The following is a 17460-nucleotide window of genomic DNA, read 5'->3' as shown; positions in this document are numbered from 1 at the left end:
TGTCTGATGAAGATCAGCGATGTCATATGTGATCCACCAGGTCTCGTCTTTCCCGCCTCGTACTCGTACTCGTGTCCTTCCCGAGATCTGTGGCGCCAGAATCTTTGCCATTAGCCACAGCATCTAAAGCAGCAATGCCTCTCAAGTGGAGTTGGTTTTCATGATGTCAAGCGATCCACGTCGGTTCATAAGCCTCTTGATGAATTCAGATGTCTGCCAAGTCGGTCGATCATGGAAGGCGATCATCTTTCGTCGACATCTCAGTTGTACCTTGACTTTCGGTTGTCTAGACCTTCGTCTGATGACTATTTTTGTCACTCTCGTAATGATCACCTTAACAATCCGAGTATGCTGTCACTGATATTGAAGCATGGGTGGGAGAAAATGCTCGTACTCGGAACGTATCTTTCTTGCATTATTCTCTGACTGCCAAAGTTCTCTAACGCGAGCTCTGAAAATACGTTGCTTCTCAGTGACTATAGCAGTTGCTCTGGTATGGGCACGGCAGTCAACGGCAAGTACTATCGCGAGAACCGCTGACGGGTGACGTTCGGGTGTTTGTCGAGTGGTCGACACATTATTCATGCTATCAGCGTGCAGTATTGTGTATGGACCAAAGACAGCCCGATCCTCCCCGTACATGGAAATGTTTTCAAGGTATGTACTCATCCGATGCGCCCACGACTCTACAAAACATGCGGGATCTGAAGCTCGGGCCCATTCAGATCGAGCATTGGCCGTTGTTCGATGAACCGCGTCCCTGGAGCCGGTGACATCAACACTTTTCACTATCACCACCATTGTCGAATTCTGACGGTTCCTGGCCTCTGCGAGCCTTGTGGCACCGACTGGAGCGGGCAATATCGCAAAACCTTACCCTGCAACGCTTCTTCAGGACAAGCTTTTGCCTTTGCGGAATCCGCGGCATGGTTCGTCGTCATGGATCTGATCTGTGTCGTTCCCAGACATCCTTCTCGTCCATTATGGACCTTGTGATGAAGAGGGAAATGGGGAGCTAATAGTCTAGACGTCATGTGCTTGTCGTTGGCGATGAGTCGCATTCTAGTATAAAGAATCTATCTCTTGGACCGTGGCTCCTAGAATCGAGTGCCGTCCAAAAGCCCGGTCGATTAACCTCTGCTCAGTCCCAGGAAACACAGACCCCGGCGCCCTATTGCATAGTCGTCACATCCGGGTCGCATAGACCAAAATACTTTGCCAACATGGGTAACGACGCGCTCAAGGCCAACCCGATGCGAAACACGGTCACAACCGACAATCATGTAAGTCGCTGCAGATATCTGCACCCTCCAGGGCATGCTCAGGACAACGCGTTTGCTTGGTTTCACTGGGGTGCCATCACTGTCTGCGTCGAACGGCCTCTATCCCACATGATGCGACGTCTAACTTGAGTGCAGATCACTACCGCCGGTTCGGACTTCTATTATGCGATATGCGCTGCCATGGGGTTCAGCACATTTGTCTTTATGGCGCTGTCGTTTAACAAGTCGCGGTCGCAAAGGATCTTCCATTACCTGACGGCCTCGATCACTCTCGTCGCTTCCATTGCTTACTTTTGCATGGGAAGCAACCTCGGATGGACTGCTATTCAGGTCGAATTCGAACGCAGCGACCCCAAGGTGTCAGGAAACATGCGACAGATCTTCTACGTCAGGTACATCGACTGGGCCATCACCACTCCATTACTGCTGGCCGATCTCCTGTTGACATGTGGTCTTCCAACTCCCACCATCATGTACGGTAGGTTGATACCCTGAGCACGACTCTTCAGCCTTCAACTTCGGGGCCTCTATCCAAGATTCGTAGCGTGTATCTGACACATCTCAGTTGTGCTGATGGACGAAGTCATGGTCGTCACGGGCTTGGTTGGAGCTCTTGTCAAGTCGAGCTACAAGTTCGGGTAAGTTTCATGTCCAACGTTCTTCGCCGTCGTGGCTGTGGTTGATCGAGACCAGGTTTTTTGTGTTTGGCTGCGTCGCATTCCTCTTTGTTGCCTACACAGTGGTCTTTGAAGGTCGCGCGTATGCCCGTATTCTTGGTCAAGACATCCTGAAGACTTATACGCTCTGTGGAGTGTGGACCATCTCGCTGTGGTTCCTATATCCCATTGCCTGGGGATTATCTGAAGGGGGAAACGTAATTTCCAGCGACGGCGAGGCGGTTTTCTACGGCAGTCTTGATCTGTTGGCCAAACGTGAGTTATCCGACAGACATTCCATCCCGGTCGTGGGAAAGTGCTGACATTGCGTGTGGCCAGCTGGCTTTGGCGCGCTTCTTCTGTGGGGGCATCGCTCAATCAAGGTGGAACGACTTGGAATTTCAATTCGTGATCCGGAAACCGGCCCGTCGCGACATAAGGAGAAATCTCTCCAGCAGCACGATAATGCCGTGACTGGTCAAGATGCGGGCGAGTCTCAGCCTGCGACGACTATGTAGGACTTTGTTGTCGCCGTATTGAGGGGGTTATTCTTTTGTTTGGTTGCTGTACACTGCGAGGAATGTTATGGACGCATCAAATGGGGATGACGCGCAAGGGAGATCTACGTGGAAAAAGATATCTAGAGGGGGTTTTAGGTGAAGCGAGGAGGCAAAGGGTTGACTAATGGATGGATGAAACTGACTATCTAATGCGAGGTAGTGGTTGAGCTGATCGTGGTGTCTTCCCCCATCTAACAACGTTACGACATTTGATATCCAAATTAGTAATAATTCTCGGATTATATCTTTTTCCCTCGCAGGAATTGACGGAAGGGTTTTGTAAATGCTCACTTTTGCTGGTGCATTCGGCCCGGTGGAACAGGTGAACAGTACAGAGTACGATATTGAATGGTGATTTCATCAGTTACGCCAGCGGACTAAAATACCTCTGGGCCATGTACAGGTCTTGATCGAAATGGCTGCGATGGCGTGTCGCAGAGACGAACAAAGCCACGCTAATAAAAGGCTCGGAGTTTTACCTTCTTTACACCATTTCCGGGCCAGTCTCAGTCAGAGTCACGCTGAGGAGTGAGCCAGTTTTGTCCCCCTGCCATTGTGTGTCGTTGAGTCCTGAGTTCCGAAAGGGTAGACTCCTATAAGTTGCCCGCAGGAGGAAACAGAGGCTCGGGTTCATCGACTCTACGTGTCACTAGTTAGTGACTCCTGACCAAGAACGAGGTCTTCCCAAATGAGATGCCTGAGGGCTGTATTCGGTAGAGATGCGAGATGTCGAGACTCGAAAGGGGAGGCGGATCGAAGGCACGAGTCACGAAAAGGAGTCTGATTTCGCTTGAGACACACTGGACTGGTTGCTGGGTCGATACCGATGCTCCTTACTAGTCACTAGTAGTGTCCAGTCTATACAGAACTCCTTGCCGTACACTCCATATTCGGGGGCCTCCCCACGAGGCCATCGTCACTCCAGTCTACGTACGTCAAAAAGCCCCTGCTGACTACAATAGTTGGTATGGTTAGGCTACTCCCCCGGAGAAGCAAATTATACTGTACGGAGTACGGTACACGCAATCTTATCACACTCAATTAAAGCCTACGGTACGGAGTGTAGGAGACAGGTATCAAACTGCGAAGCCTGGTGGCCGAGGGGTTTATTAGAAGTTAGAATGAGGGACTAGGCTCGCCTCTAGTACTGTAGGTCTCTGTGCCATCCGGTTCTCGTCTTATCGCTGTTCCAAGTGACACACTCTCCCCCAACGCTTCAATCCCTTTACCTACTCGGTGCCGTACATGAAGCTCTGTCGCGTTCGAGATGCTGTGATCCATGCGGCGACACGGGCCTCGAACCCCGTTGGGAGAGTCGATGCCTGTTTCTAGACCGCCGCAGCATCAGTACAGTAGATACTAGAGACCCTTGCGCCGTTGAGAGTGTTTGAGCGCCTCGACCGTGCGATTGGGGAGCTTGAAGGCTCTCAAAGCTCTCGAGCACAATCTTATCGCTTGGACAGCGGTCTGTGAGTGATAGCATGATAAGTGGCCTTTCCCGGTGAGATTGGTCGAACAGCTGTCTGCAGTGGTTTTAGGTTTGGTGGCCCAAAGGAGCAATTTCTCTTGCTTCCAGGCCAGAGACGCCGGTGCGATGATGGCGCCAAGCCAACCACTTTGGGGAGATTCGGAGCACAGACTAGTAAACAATAGCCTGTCAAACACCATGGCTCTGCGCTTCCTCAGTCGACCAAGCACCTGGAGCGGGATTATTGTCCCAGTTGACCAGCACTGAAACCCGTCCTGTACCCATGGTAGGTCGCTTGAAGTTGGTCGACGGTCACGAAGCATAGGTAGGAACCCAGTCAGGACGAGCACGGCGTACTCAAGGTAGAGGCATGTTGCAAGGAGCTGCGGAAATCAACAATGCTTTTCCTGCGGCAAGCCAAATTACCTCGTGGCCAACCAACCCCGAGAATCACCTCTGGGCCCTGGCTACGTGCCAGCCAGCAGTTGCAAGAAGAGTTCTGCGTGCGACGTCAGCGGCAGATCTGGCACCAGCAAAGCTTTCCTGCTCGACTCTGGTATTGTGAAATTGACACGGTGACACTGGCGGCTCGGAGGCTCTGCATGGGGTGTCGAGAGCCAGTCTGCAGAGAAACCAATATGCTAGTGTGTCAATGCACCCTGGGCCGAACCGAAAGTGCCAGCAATGATAGGCGGCTGAAGATTTCGCGAAAAACTCTGCCCTGGCTCTCTGTGCCGGCCGTCTGCCAGGGCCCGCATCGCCGGCCGTCTTTGCAAGAGGGTTCCATCGTCCAGGGCGAATCAGAAACGAAGCGCATTTGAATTTGCCTGCTCAAATTCTTTCGCCATCCGGGGTTTCCCTGGCGTCTGCGGTCTTCCCTTAAGTTTCGAATTGTCCCGACTAGCATCAATGGTTCATGGCTAATCTGGCGCTTGACATCCCTAGCGGCCTGTCGGGAGATTTGGCGTGGCTGGCATTGGCTGGCGGCGGGGGACAGGCCAGGAACAGGCCCGGATGGGCAGAGGCCGGCCATTCAGCGACCGTGTTTCATGGTGGTCCACTTTCTTTTCTTCTCCACGATCAACGGAGCTCAATCCCAGCGAAATCAGCAATTCGGCCAGTCGACGGCCATCGTCTGGAAGCTGGACTGTGACCGGCGCTTCTCTCCAAACAAACGCAATTTTCACTGTCGAGGCGACCATGCCATCGCTGCGACGCTGCCAGGCCAGCGGTCCACCTTTATCATGGCCAGCGCACCTCCCACAACCCTACCCCATCAGATATGCTTGCCGGCCGCCACATATACGCTTGTGCTGCTCTCTCTCTCTCTTTGCGTTGACCTCTTCTCCTTGCGCACCCCAGAGTCTGATCTGCAGATAGCACCTTTGGCTATCGTCCGAGTCACTGAGCTCCCTCTCAGTCGCATCGCATTCGTTTCAATCACCAACTCGAGCAGAGCTCACTCAGGCAGTCAGTCACAGCCACAACGCAAACACATTCTTTCGCCGAGCACAGCATATCGAGAAACCGTCGTTCGGTCGCAAACCCACAGCTCTATCGAGGAGAGCATTCCCTGACCCACGTTATTCTCGACTATACATCAAAATGCGTTTCACAACAGCATTCGCCGCAGCCCTGCTTGCGCTGACACCGTCTGTGTTCGCAGATGCGCAGGCAGGAGACTGGTCAGAAACAACCAGTATCACCGTCACAGCTACCATGTCAACTACAAAGACTGTGACCAAGTACCTTATGTACGCCAACGCAACCACATCCACCATCGTCTCGCACCCAACCGGGTGGAACAGTACAGTGCACACCACCCAGGCATCATCAACAGAATACAACAAGCCCACCCTCACCGCCGGCTCATCGTCTTCCTCTGGCAGCCCGTCAATCGTTTCTGCCACCGGTGCCGCCAGCGCGCAAGATATCAACCTCGCAGTGGCCGCTCTAGCAGGCGCCGCCGCCATGGTCTGGGGTTCGTTATAGCCAGACACACTCAGATAAACTGTCGACATGCTCAGCGTCCAGTCGATATCAAACTTCATTTCTTTTGTCTTTTGACTGTGTCAATAGTCTTTGCTGAGTCGAAGCCCCAGTCTGCCTCCTCGGCTGGCCTACCTTACATGAAGTTTTCCATATTTTATACCCATATTGTTTGATTTCTTGGAGAGCGTCCGAAGAAGGACACTCTTATTTTCTCGATGCGGGACTCGGGGGAATCCATAGGTCGCAGCCGGCCTTGTGTGTTTCGAAGGCAAGAGTATTGGAGAGGGAGGAGATGGTTTTATATCGCCTGGGACGCGATTGCTGGGTGGGGGGAAGGGAACAGAGGAGACCTGCATACACTCACGGTGTCTGTCTATGTTTGTGTGTGGCAAGGGACATTATGCGCTTCGACGCACAAGTTCCAGGGGAGAGGAGAGACGAGGAGATTTATCGTATGTCTGAGCAGAGGGAGGGGCTGCGCATGATTTTTGCATTGAGACGACCGATACGACTGAAACTATTCTTCTCTTGTTGAATCGTGCAAGCGAAATCATTCTAGCTCTCTCCGGAGAAATCTTATATGGCCTTTCACAGCTGTATAGTTTCAACACGATTTTGAATTTTGAACATGTCTACATGAAAAACTTTGTGGTAATCGAGTACGGAACACTGCGTGGGTGAACGGTTATACCCTGTTCTGAATGTGTTTGCCTGATGAGGTGTATGTAACAGGCGCGCGCAAACCCCCCCTCCGCCCCGTACGTGCTGATCACCATTATTGTTCAGGTTTGGCTGGAGTGTGTAGAAGAACGATGCAAAGTACTGCTGCCCGACCAACTACGCAGGAAGACTCCAAAAGAATACAGGGTACTCGTACTCCATACTACCTAGGTAGATATTGTCCTAGGAGGTGTCATATAGTGATCGCTGCCGAGTGCCGGCGACAGCGACAGCGGCGGCATCGGCAACGACGGACTCATCCATCTGTCACCCGCACACGCGACACTCGGCTCGATTTGACGCGTCGTGAATCTCGCCTTCAACGTCACTCGCCTTTTCAACACCACCAACAAGCGCATCTTCCGTGGGAGTACTCGCATGTTGGATTTATCCGCCGAGGTTCCCATCGCTCTTTTCTTTCTTTGGTTTCTTTGCTCACCTCTCCGCCGGCTTCTTCAACCTCTGAGCGCCTGCGCATAGTCTATTTCCCAGTGTCCAACTTTCCCTCTCCTCCCCTCGCCGCGATCCTCTCTACTGCACCTCATCATAGTCGCCACCAGGCCCTCTGTGCAGGTGTTTGCCTCGCGACCATCCCGCACTCATTGGGGTTCTCCAGCGCAGAAGAGGTGCTGCTCGCTTTCAACAACGCACATCATTCGCGTGAAACCAGGCACGCTGCGCCGTTGCCTCTCGGGCATACTTTTGTTTGTCTGCAGACACAAGGCCCTCGCTCGTGATGGACGATCTCGACCTCCCTCCCATACCCCAGTCCGCGATCATCGCCGCCCAGACGCCTCCCCGTCCGCGCCAGTCGCTCCTCTTGGCCCGCAAACGCACCCGCGCCGAGGTCTACGACGACGAGCCTACGCTGACGACATCAAGCGACCCGGCTCTCTTCTCCAGCGACGAACAAGCGCCCGGTGCCGAAAACTACACGGACCGGCGCCGCAAGAAACGGACTTTCAAGGGATCATGGTGGGATCGGCACCCCGCCCGTGAGGGACTCAGGAAAAGCGCGCGGCAGAAGCGCGAGTTCACGCGCAACTTTGACTCGGGTATCTTCATGGGAAGTCAAGACGAGAGTGGCGAGGACCACGACTTGTTGTCCAGCGACTCGTTCACGTTGGAGGATGAGTTGATGAGGGATCAGTCGCGTGAACATGAACGCGGACACCACATGACAAGGCAACAGAGGCCATTCAGATTATGGGCACAAGAGAGTTCTCCAGATCAACGCCACCGAGCTGAAGGTCGTGTTCGGACCACAACCGATAGTATTAGCCCGAAGACGAAGATCTTACCCAAGGTGAAGCCGCTGGAGCCCATGTCGGAGGCACATCGCGAGGTCTGCGAGATTGTTCATCAGTGTCTTGACATGGGCAAGGAAGACGTGGATCTCTCGTGAGTACCTAGCACCTGTGTCTAGGACTTTTTGTTATGAGCGAAGTGCGCTGGGGTCTGATTTGCTAACTACTACTACTGTTACCGCCGTAAAGGGGAAGATCGTTAGATTCCTTGCCTGAAGAAATCACCTCTCTCCAGACCTTGGCCAAGCAAGATGAGATCGTCCCGGGCATGCTCGACACGGGCACCGATCTCGAACCGCAGCTTCGCGTCTACCTGGCCAACAACCTCTTCACAACATTTCCGGCCCCGATACTCGAACTGAAAAATCTGCGGCTTTTGTCGCTGCGAAACAACTGTCTAACATCCATCCCCCCTGGGATTCGGGACCTCGTCAACCTGACGACTTTGAACATTGCCGGAAACCAGCTGAATGAATTACCTTGGGAAATTGTGGGTTTGGCGAGGTCTCACAAATTGACAAGATTGATCGCGGCCGGGAATCCATGGCGGCAGCAAAGGCCGTTGACACTCGGGCAAGAGAACACGAGCGATGGTTTATCCAATATGCTTTCTCAGCCGGTAGGAGAGAGGGGAAGAAAGAGCGCGGCGCCATCTGGTGGTGTCCCATCGCTAAGTGAGACTGTCCTTCGACAACTCGCCAGGCTTGATCCAAAGCAAAAGATCGACTTTCGAGGTCTCATGCCAAACGGGACATCGGACATGGTGCTTGACAAGCTGGATCTGCTCAAGACGCAGCCCAATCGTCAATGTGGGTACTGTGGGAGGCTCATGGTCATGGCAGCCAGTGAGAATCTTGAATGGGTGGCTCTGTGGCCTGGTTCGCCGGTTCTGCCGTTTCGAAGGCTTGAGTGTGCAGATGGATGCGAAAAGAACAGCCGGTCTGGTCCAGAGGGGAAAAGTGATAGCACCATGGAACCAATTGAGGTGGATTGAGCACCTCAGAGAGAGAGAAAATAGGAGTAAAGAAGTCAAAAATTTACCTCAAAAGTCGTGACGAGACGGGGTCAATGAGGTTCTGCTGTGAACCAGGTGTATGACCTATGGTTCAGCGACTTACCTTGAACACTTTGTCTCTCTCTCTCTGTCTCTCTCTCTCTGTCTCTCTCTCTGTGTGTGTGTGTGTCCACACTTCTCACTAATATTCCACAAGATGTTTCGCGCACCCCCTTTTGTGCCCATGTATACAGATACATAGGTAGGTAGGTATACACGGCATCGAACCACAACTATCACCGCTTCTCGTAGAAAATACTTTACAAGCATCGCCTCGGGCTTGTTCTGTGTTTTTTCCAACCTTTTATTGAAGACGGTCCCGTGACATCGCGTTAGCGCGTGTTTCGTTCATTTTCGTGATTGGAACCCGAGAATCGCGTTGCTGCCTGTATCTTTTCCTTTTTTTCCCTTATCGGTCGCTTACAGACAGACAGACAGACAGACAGACACAACCGTACGGTACACAATTTACCTGCCTTAGGTAGTTAGTCAGTCAGTACCTACACTATCCTTACTGCACAACTACTGCTATAAACTGCCCTCCCTGCCCTGGCTGTCGAAGAGCAAAAAAAAAAAGGATTTTGATCACCTTTGTAGGTCCTGGTTTCTTCCCTGGTTTCCGGGTTTCTTGTGAAGCCTCCCTCGTCACAGAATTCCACAAATCTCCCAAATCCCATTGATTCCAAAAGGCAGCCTCACTCAGTCGCTGCTCTCGCCTTTTCTCCCCCCCCACACACACGCAAACACACACACGTTCTCTCTCAATGGCAACGGCGGCGGCAGCAGCAGAGACGACGACGACAACAACACCACCAAGGCGACAAGCGTGTCGCGGATCCTGTCACTGCGGATTGACGCAGTACGTCGTCTTCCTCCGCCTCCCGCATCCGTTCTCGGCGACCGATCCGCCGCTCCCGACGGACCAGGAGGTGTACCGCTGCAACTGCAGCACGTGCACCAAGATGAACTTCTTCCACGTCCACCCGGCCCACCCCCGGGACGACTTCATGCTCCTGTCGCCGCTCGACCCGGACCGCGAGCTGAGCACCTACCAGTGCTTCGAGAAGCTGCGGAAGTACTACTTTTGTCCCACGTGCGGGGTGCGGTGCCTGACCTTTGGCGGCGTGGGCGAGACCGTCGCCCTGGAGGGAGACGATGCGGTGTTGGTAGGTGGTGGTGGTGGTGGTGAGGCAGCCGAGGCCGAAGAGGAAGGAGGAGGAGGAGGTGTCCCGGCGCGGCAGGTCTGGCGGGCCAAGTGGGACGGAGACAAAGATACGACGCCGTACGTTGCCGTCAACGGGACTACGATTGACCCCAGAGAGGACTTTGATCTACGTCTCCTCACCGAGCAGAAGAGGGTGCAGTACTTTGACGGCTGGAGCGACCCAAAGGACGAGAAGGACCCGAGATGGGACAGACCTCATGATCGTGGATGTTATTGATATCAATACTTTCAGAAAAGAAAGGGGGTCCATGGTTTCCAAATGCCCAATGCCCAATGCCTCGAGCCTGCCTCTGCCTGCCTGCAGGTCGGTTAGGTAGGTAAGGTAGATAGAAGAGCGTCCAAATTGGGTGAGACCAGCACACCCCCAAACCCGCGCTGACGAGCATCCATAGCTTCCAAGGGTTTTCTCATCACTTCGGTGTCATGCCATGCCGAGTCCCTTTTCGTATTCTTACCCAACATACCCAAGTCATTGCTAGCTCCGCAGTCGTCGCATTGATAACCATCAACCCGTTAGAAGGCGATCAAGGGTCCTCTCCCCTGGCGTTTTGGCGAAGGTGGGAATCAAGAAAGGAAGTTCAAGACGTTTGTCCGTAGTGGATTACGCTGGCCGATCCTGTGGCTCAGGCGGCGGCGGTCTGGTTCGTGGCAGCCTTTTGAGAATCCACCCTGGTCCTACCCGTTTCGGAGCGCAGTTGTAGTCGTCCTTGACTGCTTGCAGGAGTGCACCGGGTATTTGCTGATTGATTTCAACCGAATCGTATCTGATCGCACGACCTTTCAAGGCCCATTTCAAAGGTTTCCCAGCGGCTTCGGTGAGATCTTTGAAGACCTTGAACATTCGTTCTGCCTTTTCGCCAGGGTCGACATCGTGTCCCAAGATTTCGAACATCTTCTCCGAACAGGATTTCGCCTGCGTGGATGCGTTTTCCATCTGGCATATCAAACCGAGGCACCGGAGGAGGAGTTCCTGTCGGTCAGACCAACCGCGTCCAAACGTCAGCTCTGCCTCCCACCGCGTCGCTCTTCCGGATAGGAATTCGTAGACGGTTCCCAGGCCCGGGAAATTGAAAATGTCTGCCCCGCTGGACCAAGGTATGAGGCCCGCCTTGTTTTCGGTGTAGGCAAAGGCATACATGGTCAGCATCTTTACTGATGTGTCCGCTCCCGCTTTCTTGCAGTCTGGATGCCAGTCCACCAGTCTCTTTGCGTCTTCCATTTCCAGCTTCATCATGCTGTCAGCTGCTGTTCCGTATTCGTCTGACGGTACAATACCCATCCCTTGTCTGGTCAGATTCCTGACGAAGAATCCTAGCCTGCCCGTCCTCTGGATCTCTACTGTCACCAACCTTTGGGGATTCGGATCGAGCGACCAGAAGCCGACTGGGACTTCGGTGTCCTTTGGCATTTCGGGCAGACCCACCTGCTTCGATTTGTCGAGGAATTTTTGTAGTCTGATATGACCGCTGAGATCAAGAGCCACGGCGTTTACCCTAGCCTTTTTTCTCGTAGGATGACCTGTTGTCTCCGGTGTTACATCCCCATCGTGTTCGCTGACTTCCTGATTCCTGGTTCTTTTCAGACTTTTCTTGCGTCCTCCAACGGCACTTAGAGGGATAGTCCCATCGATTTCCTGCGGGCTTTCTACATCTGTAGAAGTAGATTTCTGTGCAGGAGAGCTCAATATCGGGTATCGGCCGAGTATCTTTCTTACTTTCTTATATACTGTCCTGTTGTTCATCAAAAGATCTCTGTATTGAAGTGGTAGATTTTGTTCCGCGTAGAGGACATCGTTTTTGTTTATATTGGGATCTTTCTTGATCCGGGTCAAGGTGGGAAATATCGTTGCCGTCGTCATCTTGCTTGTTCTTGAGAGCTGCAAGAGGACTGTATGTTGTGAGGTGCCACAGGGTTGTGCTGTGATCTCGATGAGTGGGAAGGAATGCTTGTAGGATGGAGCCGGGGTAGAGCGGTATTTATAGCCGTTATTGACCCTTGGACCGATAGAGAAAGGAGGACTGCGGCAATGTCAATGTGAGCCCAAGGTGAAGGTTGTTTAAATGAACCCCAAGGAAGTCGAAGTGCTTTAGTTTAACGTAGCGCCGCGCTTCACTTCGGCATGGCCATTCCTTTTGAATGATGACCAGAGCTCTCCGGTCAGTTGTTTCGGTAGGTTCTTGATCCCGAGTAAGGCTTGATTTGATGTATGTGGTAGTCAATGACACGGGTGCAGGAAGAATTGAGCAGCCTAGAAACCTACGGTATTTCAATGATGGCTTCGTCACTGAATTCTTTCCAATGTGTTGGTAGTGTTGCCTTGACTTCATGTCCCCAAGCAGCTGAGACAGAACTTGAGAGTTGATCGACGGCCAGTAAACGATGAAATCGGCCGACCGAACAGAACTTGATCGTAGTCCTTGGATCTCGGCCCTTTCAGACGGTGGTTGGTCGTATTGATCGACCATACTATTTGCAACTGAGGATGGTATCATAGCCTCGCGGTTGGCAAGTGGCGAGCCACGGGGGTTACGAATGGCTTTGGCAATGAGACCACTGGCGCCGGATATTGCAGAAGAGACACCATCTGAATCAAGCAGCGACTGATACGAAGAAACAGGAGACGTGTTAGTGATCCTTTGGGAACTAGATACCGGGGACGAGTCATTCAAAGCCAAGGGATAGTTGCTGTAGGTGTCGTATGAAAGGCAAGGCTCAGAGTTCTGGTGGGTACCGCATGAGGACGAGGAAGACATAGGACACAAAAAGCGTTTCGTGTTTCTGCCCGTATTGTGCCACAGCACTTGACTGGTGTGTATCGGTGTGTCGTGGTGTGCCATGGTGGACTAGAGTCTCCTGCTCACTGGATTTTGACTTTCTCACAAACTCAACGGGGAGCGCCAAAGCCTCACGCGGTTTGACGATCAGCGCAATCCACACAGTATCCGAAGAGCGAGGTTCCCTCGCAGGCGAAGAAAACCCAGCCAGGTCGATTTACAAGGAGTGGAGCGCCATAGGCCGCATATGTGCTCTTGGTCCATCCTCGGATGGAAACAAAGACTCACGTCGCCGCTGTACTCCAGCGTGCTTTAACAGCATGTGGGAGGGTTAAGGGTGCTGAGGTAGCTGTTCAGGAGAAGCCTGCACGTTGCAAGCGAGGGAGTCAGATTAGCGGGCGCGCCGCAAGGGTGAAGCTCAATGTAGCGAATGATGATGCTGGGATCGTATGGCGCCGTCAAAGCTCAACAAATCCCTGGTCTTTCGCACATCAGGCGGAGACGTCTTTTTAGTAACCACGGCGCTGTTCATGATGGCCCTTCGGCGGCTCGTTGATGACTCTGGAGAAATAATCTGACATTAGGCGGTACTGTGCGCAACAATCACCAAGATTCGGGTGACGATAATGCGAAGTCGCCGTAGAAGCAGGAGCCGGAAGATGTCACTCGGCCGTTCTGCACATACTGGGTGGGATATTGCCCTTTGCGTTGCGTCTCCGCGAGACCATATGTGTATGGAGTACGAGAAGGACGAACCGAGTCGAGTAAATATACTGTTGGTTAAGAACTCGTCAGACGAATCCTTCATCGTCTAAGATGTCGTCTGGTACACTTGTGAGGAACGGTGGAGTTTTGTAAGACATGTTGTCAATTACTGTCACCTGGAGCTTGTGAAAGCGTTGGTGCGACGTTCGTTGGCATACACGAGCAGCATTCGAAGAACAAGCAATACAACCAGTACCAAATCAAGATACACTTCAGCAAATCAATGCTCCCATTCTCCATCCTTCTGGGAATGCTACTGCTTCAAAATTCCTGCAGATAATTTACAACTTCGACTTTCCTCCACTAACTCTGTTGAGCTGCAGGACATCCGTCTCTTGCAGACCATACTTCTTCAACAACTCCCTCGCCTTCTCCTTTTGGGCCTGGATCCTCTTCAAAAGGGCCACACCACGCTTGTTCTCATTCCGGCCCAGTTGAAGCATGTGCACCTCATCCGGCCCATCCACGATTCGCATTGTACGTCCACTGGCCCACATACTGGCCAGGGGAGTATCCTGGGAAACTCCAGCACCTCCGTACGCTTGGATTGCACGGTCGAGCACCTCCATCAACATTGCTGGTACTTGCACCTTAACTTCTGAGATCTCCTTGAGCGCATCCTTGGCGTTCGATTGATCAATCTTGATAGCGGCGTTGAGAACAGCTAAACGAGAGGCGTCGATCTCGATACGTGACTTTGCCACGCGTTCAAGCATGATGCCGTGTTCTGCGAGTTGTTTGCCGAAAGGACGCTTGGTCGGGTCGTTCAAGCGCGCGAGGAAGTATTCTAATGCCTTCTCCGCCTGTTTGTTCGTTGTTAGTATTGGGGGTTTAAGTATTAAGGTTGGTAGAACATACAGCGCCAACAGATCGCATAGCATGGTGAATTCTGCCAGGTCCAAGACGACCCTGGACCACTTCGAAACCTCGCCCCTCGCCGAGGACCATGTTACTCTTGTGTACGCGGACATTGTCGAAGCTGATGTGACCGTGACCGTGTGGTGCGTCATCGAAGCCCATGACGGACAACATGCGGTGGATAGTGATACCTGGAGTGTCGGCCGGGACGAGAATGACCGACTGTTGCTTATGGGGGTTCTTGTTGTTTGGATCTGACTTGCCCATGACGATGTAAATCTTGCAGCGGCGGTCACCGGCACCACTAGACCACCATTTCTGGGAGACGTTAATTCAAACGATCGGACAGCGGCACACCAGGAATACTCGAGTGTAATGCCAGTACAAGACTTACCTGTCCATTGAGAACCCAGTAATCGCCGTCTTTACGCATGCTGAGCTCGATATTGGTGGCGTCACTACTTGCCACCTGGGGCTCCGTCATTAGGAATGCTGATCTGATCTGGCCATCTAATAGCGGACCGAGCCATTGCTTCTTCTGTTCTTCGGTACCATACTTGGCGAAGACCTCCATGTTCCCGGTATCGGGAGCGGCACAATTCGTGGCTTCGCTGGCTGTCACACTCTTTCCAAGGTACTCTGCCATCAGACCATATTCAAGATTGCTGAAGCCAGCACCTTCCTTGAAGTGGTTCTTGGGGAGGAACATGTTCCATAACCCCAGTTTCTTGGCTTTGGCTTTGAGGTCCTCAATGACCTGGGGGTGTGAATCAAAACGAGCCACAGTGCCTTCGCCGATCTGTTGCTTGAAGACCTCGTCGGCAGGAATACATTCTTCCTCGACAAATCGTTCCACCTGGATTGAAAATGTAAGAATCCATCAAAGTAGCCAACAAGACGTTCCCCCTGCTTACTAGATCCAACGTCTTCTTCGCCCGTTCACTGACAAAGGGTCGAGCAATAACCGGAATTCTTTCAGACGCGGGAATGTGCCCGGCGGGACTGTTGATGAGGTAAGGGACAGACATTTTCAGTCAAAGGAGGAAAAGGAATCTGGGGGCTCGACGGAATGAGAACGAACAAGACGGGGAATATGACTTTGGAAATGAGATCGATTGTGGTTATATTGAAGGTGATGATTACATTGAGCTGCTCTGGCTTGATGATGCGTGAGCGGCATTCCCGAAGTGCCGAGGCAATTGAACCGAATTGGAGGTGGCGGCCCGCGAGGTCAACAGTACAATTCGACAGGGGCACGGCTACAGGCTCAGCAAATACGGGGCATTCGAATCGTACCCCAGACGACGGCGTCCATCACTCCATTCCCAGCGACCCAGCCTATACAATGTCAGGCCACTAGAGGCCCGGGGAGTTATTTATGACTTGGCTATCTCACGGCTACGGTCTGTCTCAGCTTTTCCCCGTCACGAGGCTTTCCTTTGGTGGTGGTCTCGACTGGCCATGGCGCTCCCAAGGTTCAAGGCCGCTGCATGCCATCTCGCATCTGTCTTCGGCTCAGCCAGACAGACCACCGATAAGACCATCGGATTTATGAGGAAAGCTGCCCAGAATTCAGCCCAACTCGTGGTCTTTCCCGAGTCATCCATCCCCGGCTTTCCTTACTGGTCGTCAATAATCGCGCCCGCCACGGGTCATGACTTCTTTCGTTACATGGCCGAGGAGTCGGTTTATGTTGATGGGGAGGAGATCAAGGCCATACAGCAGGCTGCTCTGCAGTCGCGCATTGTGATCAGTCTAGGATTTTCAGAGAAGGTTCGATATAGCTCTGCAACCTTGTTCAACTCGAATCTGATCATTGGAGATGACGGCCAAATCCTGGTCCATCATCGCAAGTTGATGCCCACCTTCTTTGAAAAGCTGACCTGGTCTCCTGGCGATGGCCATGGTCTCCGAGTTGCTGATACCCGTCTGGGAAAGATTGGGGCTCTAATATGTGGTGAAAACACCAATCCTTTAGCCAGATATGCTCTGATGGCACAAGGGGAGCAGGTGCATATTTCGAGCTGGCCAGCCATCTGGCCAACAAGACTACCTTTGGACGGAGAGCCTACGCCAGCGACCGGCAATTATGACAATGTGAATGCTAACACGATCCGCGCGGCGGCACATTGCTTTGAAGCCAAATGTTTTGGTATCCAGAGTGCCGGAGTGCTTGACCATGCGAGCATTCAGGGCATTGCACAGATGACATCTGATCCCAGAAGGACAACGAAGATTCTCTCTACCTATCCGCAGGCCACAACCCAATTTCTTGACCCAAATGGCCACTTAATCAAATCACGCATAGTGTGGCCGTCCAGCGATGTCCAGGACGAAGGTCTATGCTTGCAAAACGAAGAAGGAGTCCTGATAGCGGACATCGACTTGAACAAATGTGTCGAGGGAAAACAATATCACGATGTGGTAGGTGGATACCAGAGACTCGATGTGTTCAACTTGCAAGTCAACCGCAATCGACACGAGCCAGTTGTCTTTGCCAGTGGTAAGAAGACGGAACATGACCCACCGGAAACTGCTTCTTGCAGTGGTAGTAAGTCGACAAAGGATTCCGGTGGGATTGCACGATGAATGGAAGGAAACCTTACTGGGCCGACACACCTCGGCCCGACAAAGCTTGCTGCTTCTGAACAAGTGCACAAAAAGAGTCAGTCAAAATTCGTGTACAAGTACCCGGGTCTCAGCAGCCCGTCTCTGAGCTTGAACCTTCCCTCTTCAGCTCGGGGTGAACGAAGGGTGCACCGGATCCTGGTGGTCCGAGGCACCCATCACGTGCGGTC

General features: G+C 52.6%; 7 protein-coding genes across 7 annotated transcripts; 5 read left to right on the top strand and 2 right to left on the bottom strand.

The window, feature by feature from the left end:
• Positions 1-1223: 1223 nt before the first annotated feature.
• PV08_05307 (uncharacterized protein) lies at positions 1224-2457 on the top strand (the record flags this gene model as incomplete). The annotated part of the gene is made up of 5 exons (XM_016379651.1): positions 1224-1283; positions 1419-1761; positions 1849-1921; positions 1977-2215; positions 2279-2457. 5 exons carry the CDS (start codon positions 1224-1226, stop codon positions 2455-2457), a joined length of 894 nt encoding a protein of 297 aa, XP_016235478.1.
• A 3115-nt stretch (positions 2458-5572) lies between these two features.
• Positions 5573-5959, top strand: PV08_05306 (uncharacterized protein; the record flags this gene model as incomplete). The annotated part of the gene is made up of 1 exon (XM_016379650.1): positions 5573-5959. One exon carries the CDS (start codon positions 5573-5575, stop codon positions 5957-5959), a length of 387 nt encoding a protein of 128 aa, XP_016235477.1.
• Positions 5960-7415: 1456 nt separating this feature from the next.
• PV08_05305 (uncharacterized protein) lies at positions 7416-8980 on the top strand (the record flags this gene model as incomplete). Its single annotated transcript, XM_016379649.1, has 2 exons — positions 7416-8080; positions 8176-8980. 2 exons carry the CDS (start codon positions 7416-7418, stop codon positions 8978-8980), a joined length of 1470 nt encoding a protein of 489 aa, XP_016235476.1.
• An 824-nt stretch (positions 8981-9804) lies between these two features.
• On the top strand, positions 9805-10482 carry PV08_05304 (uncharacterized protein; the record flags this gene model as incomplete). Its single annotated transcript, XM_016379648.1, has 1 exon — positions 9805-10482. The coding sequence occupies one exon, from the start codon at positions 9805-9807 to the stop codon at positions 10480-10482; it is 678 nt and encodes a 225-aa protein (XP_016235475.1).
• A 384-nt stretch (positions 10483-10866) lies between these two features.
• On the bottom strand, positions 10867-12123 carry PV08_05303 (uncharacterized protein; the record flags this gene model as incomplete). The annotated part of the gene is made up of 1 exon (XM_016379647.1): positions 10867-12123. One exon carries the CDS (start codon positions 12121-12123, stop codon positions 10867-10869), a length of 1257 nt encoding a protein of 418 aa, XP_016235474.1.
• A 1962-nt stretch (positions 12124-14085) lies between these two features.
• On the bottom strand, positions 14086-15690 carry PV08_05302 (uncharacterized protein; the record flags this gene model as incomplete). Its single annotated transcript, XM_016379646.1, has 4 exons — positions 14086-14607; positions 14663-14980; positions 15057-15518; positions 15577-15690. The coding sequence occupies 4 exons, from the start codon at positions 15688-15690 to the stop codon at positions 14086-14088; spliced, it is 1416 nt and encodes a 471-aa protein (XP_016235473.1).
• Positions 15691-16123: 433 nt separating this feature from the next.
• Positions 16124-17251, top strand: PV08_05301 (uncharacterized protein; the record flags this gene model as incomplete). The annotated part of the gene is made up of 1 exon (XM_016379645.1): positions 16124-17251. One exon carries the CDS (start codon positions 16124-16126, stop codon positions 17249-17251), a length of 1128 nt encoding a protein of 375 aa, XP_016235472.1.
• Between the last annotated feature and the right edge of the window lie 209 nt (positions 17252-17460).

The sequence above is a fragment of the Exophiala spinifera genome, assembly GCF_000836115.1.
Source record: "Exophiala spinifera strain CBS 89968 unplaced genomic scaffold supercont1.4, whole genome shotgun sequence".
Lineage (NCBI taxonomy): Eukaryota > Fungi > Ascomycota > Eurotiomycetes > Chaetothyriales > Herpotrichiellaceae > Exophiala > Exophiala spinifera.
Note: the sequence above shows the minus strand (reverse complement) of the source record. Positions and strands in the feature narration are given on the sequence as shown.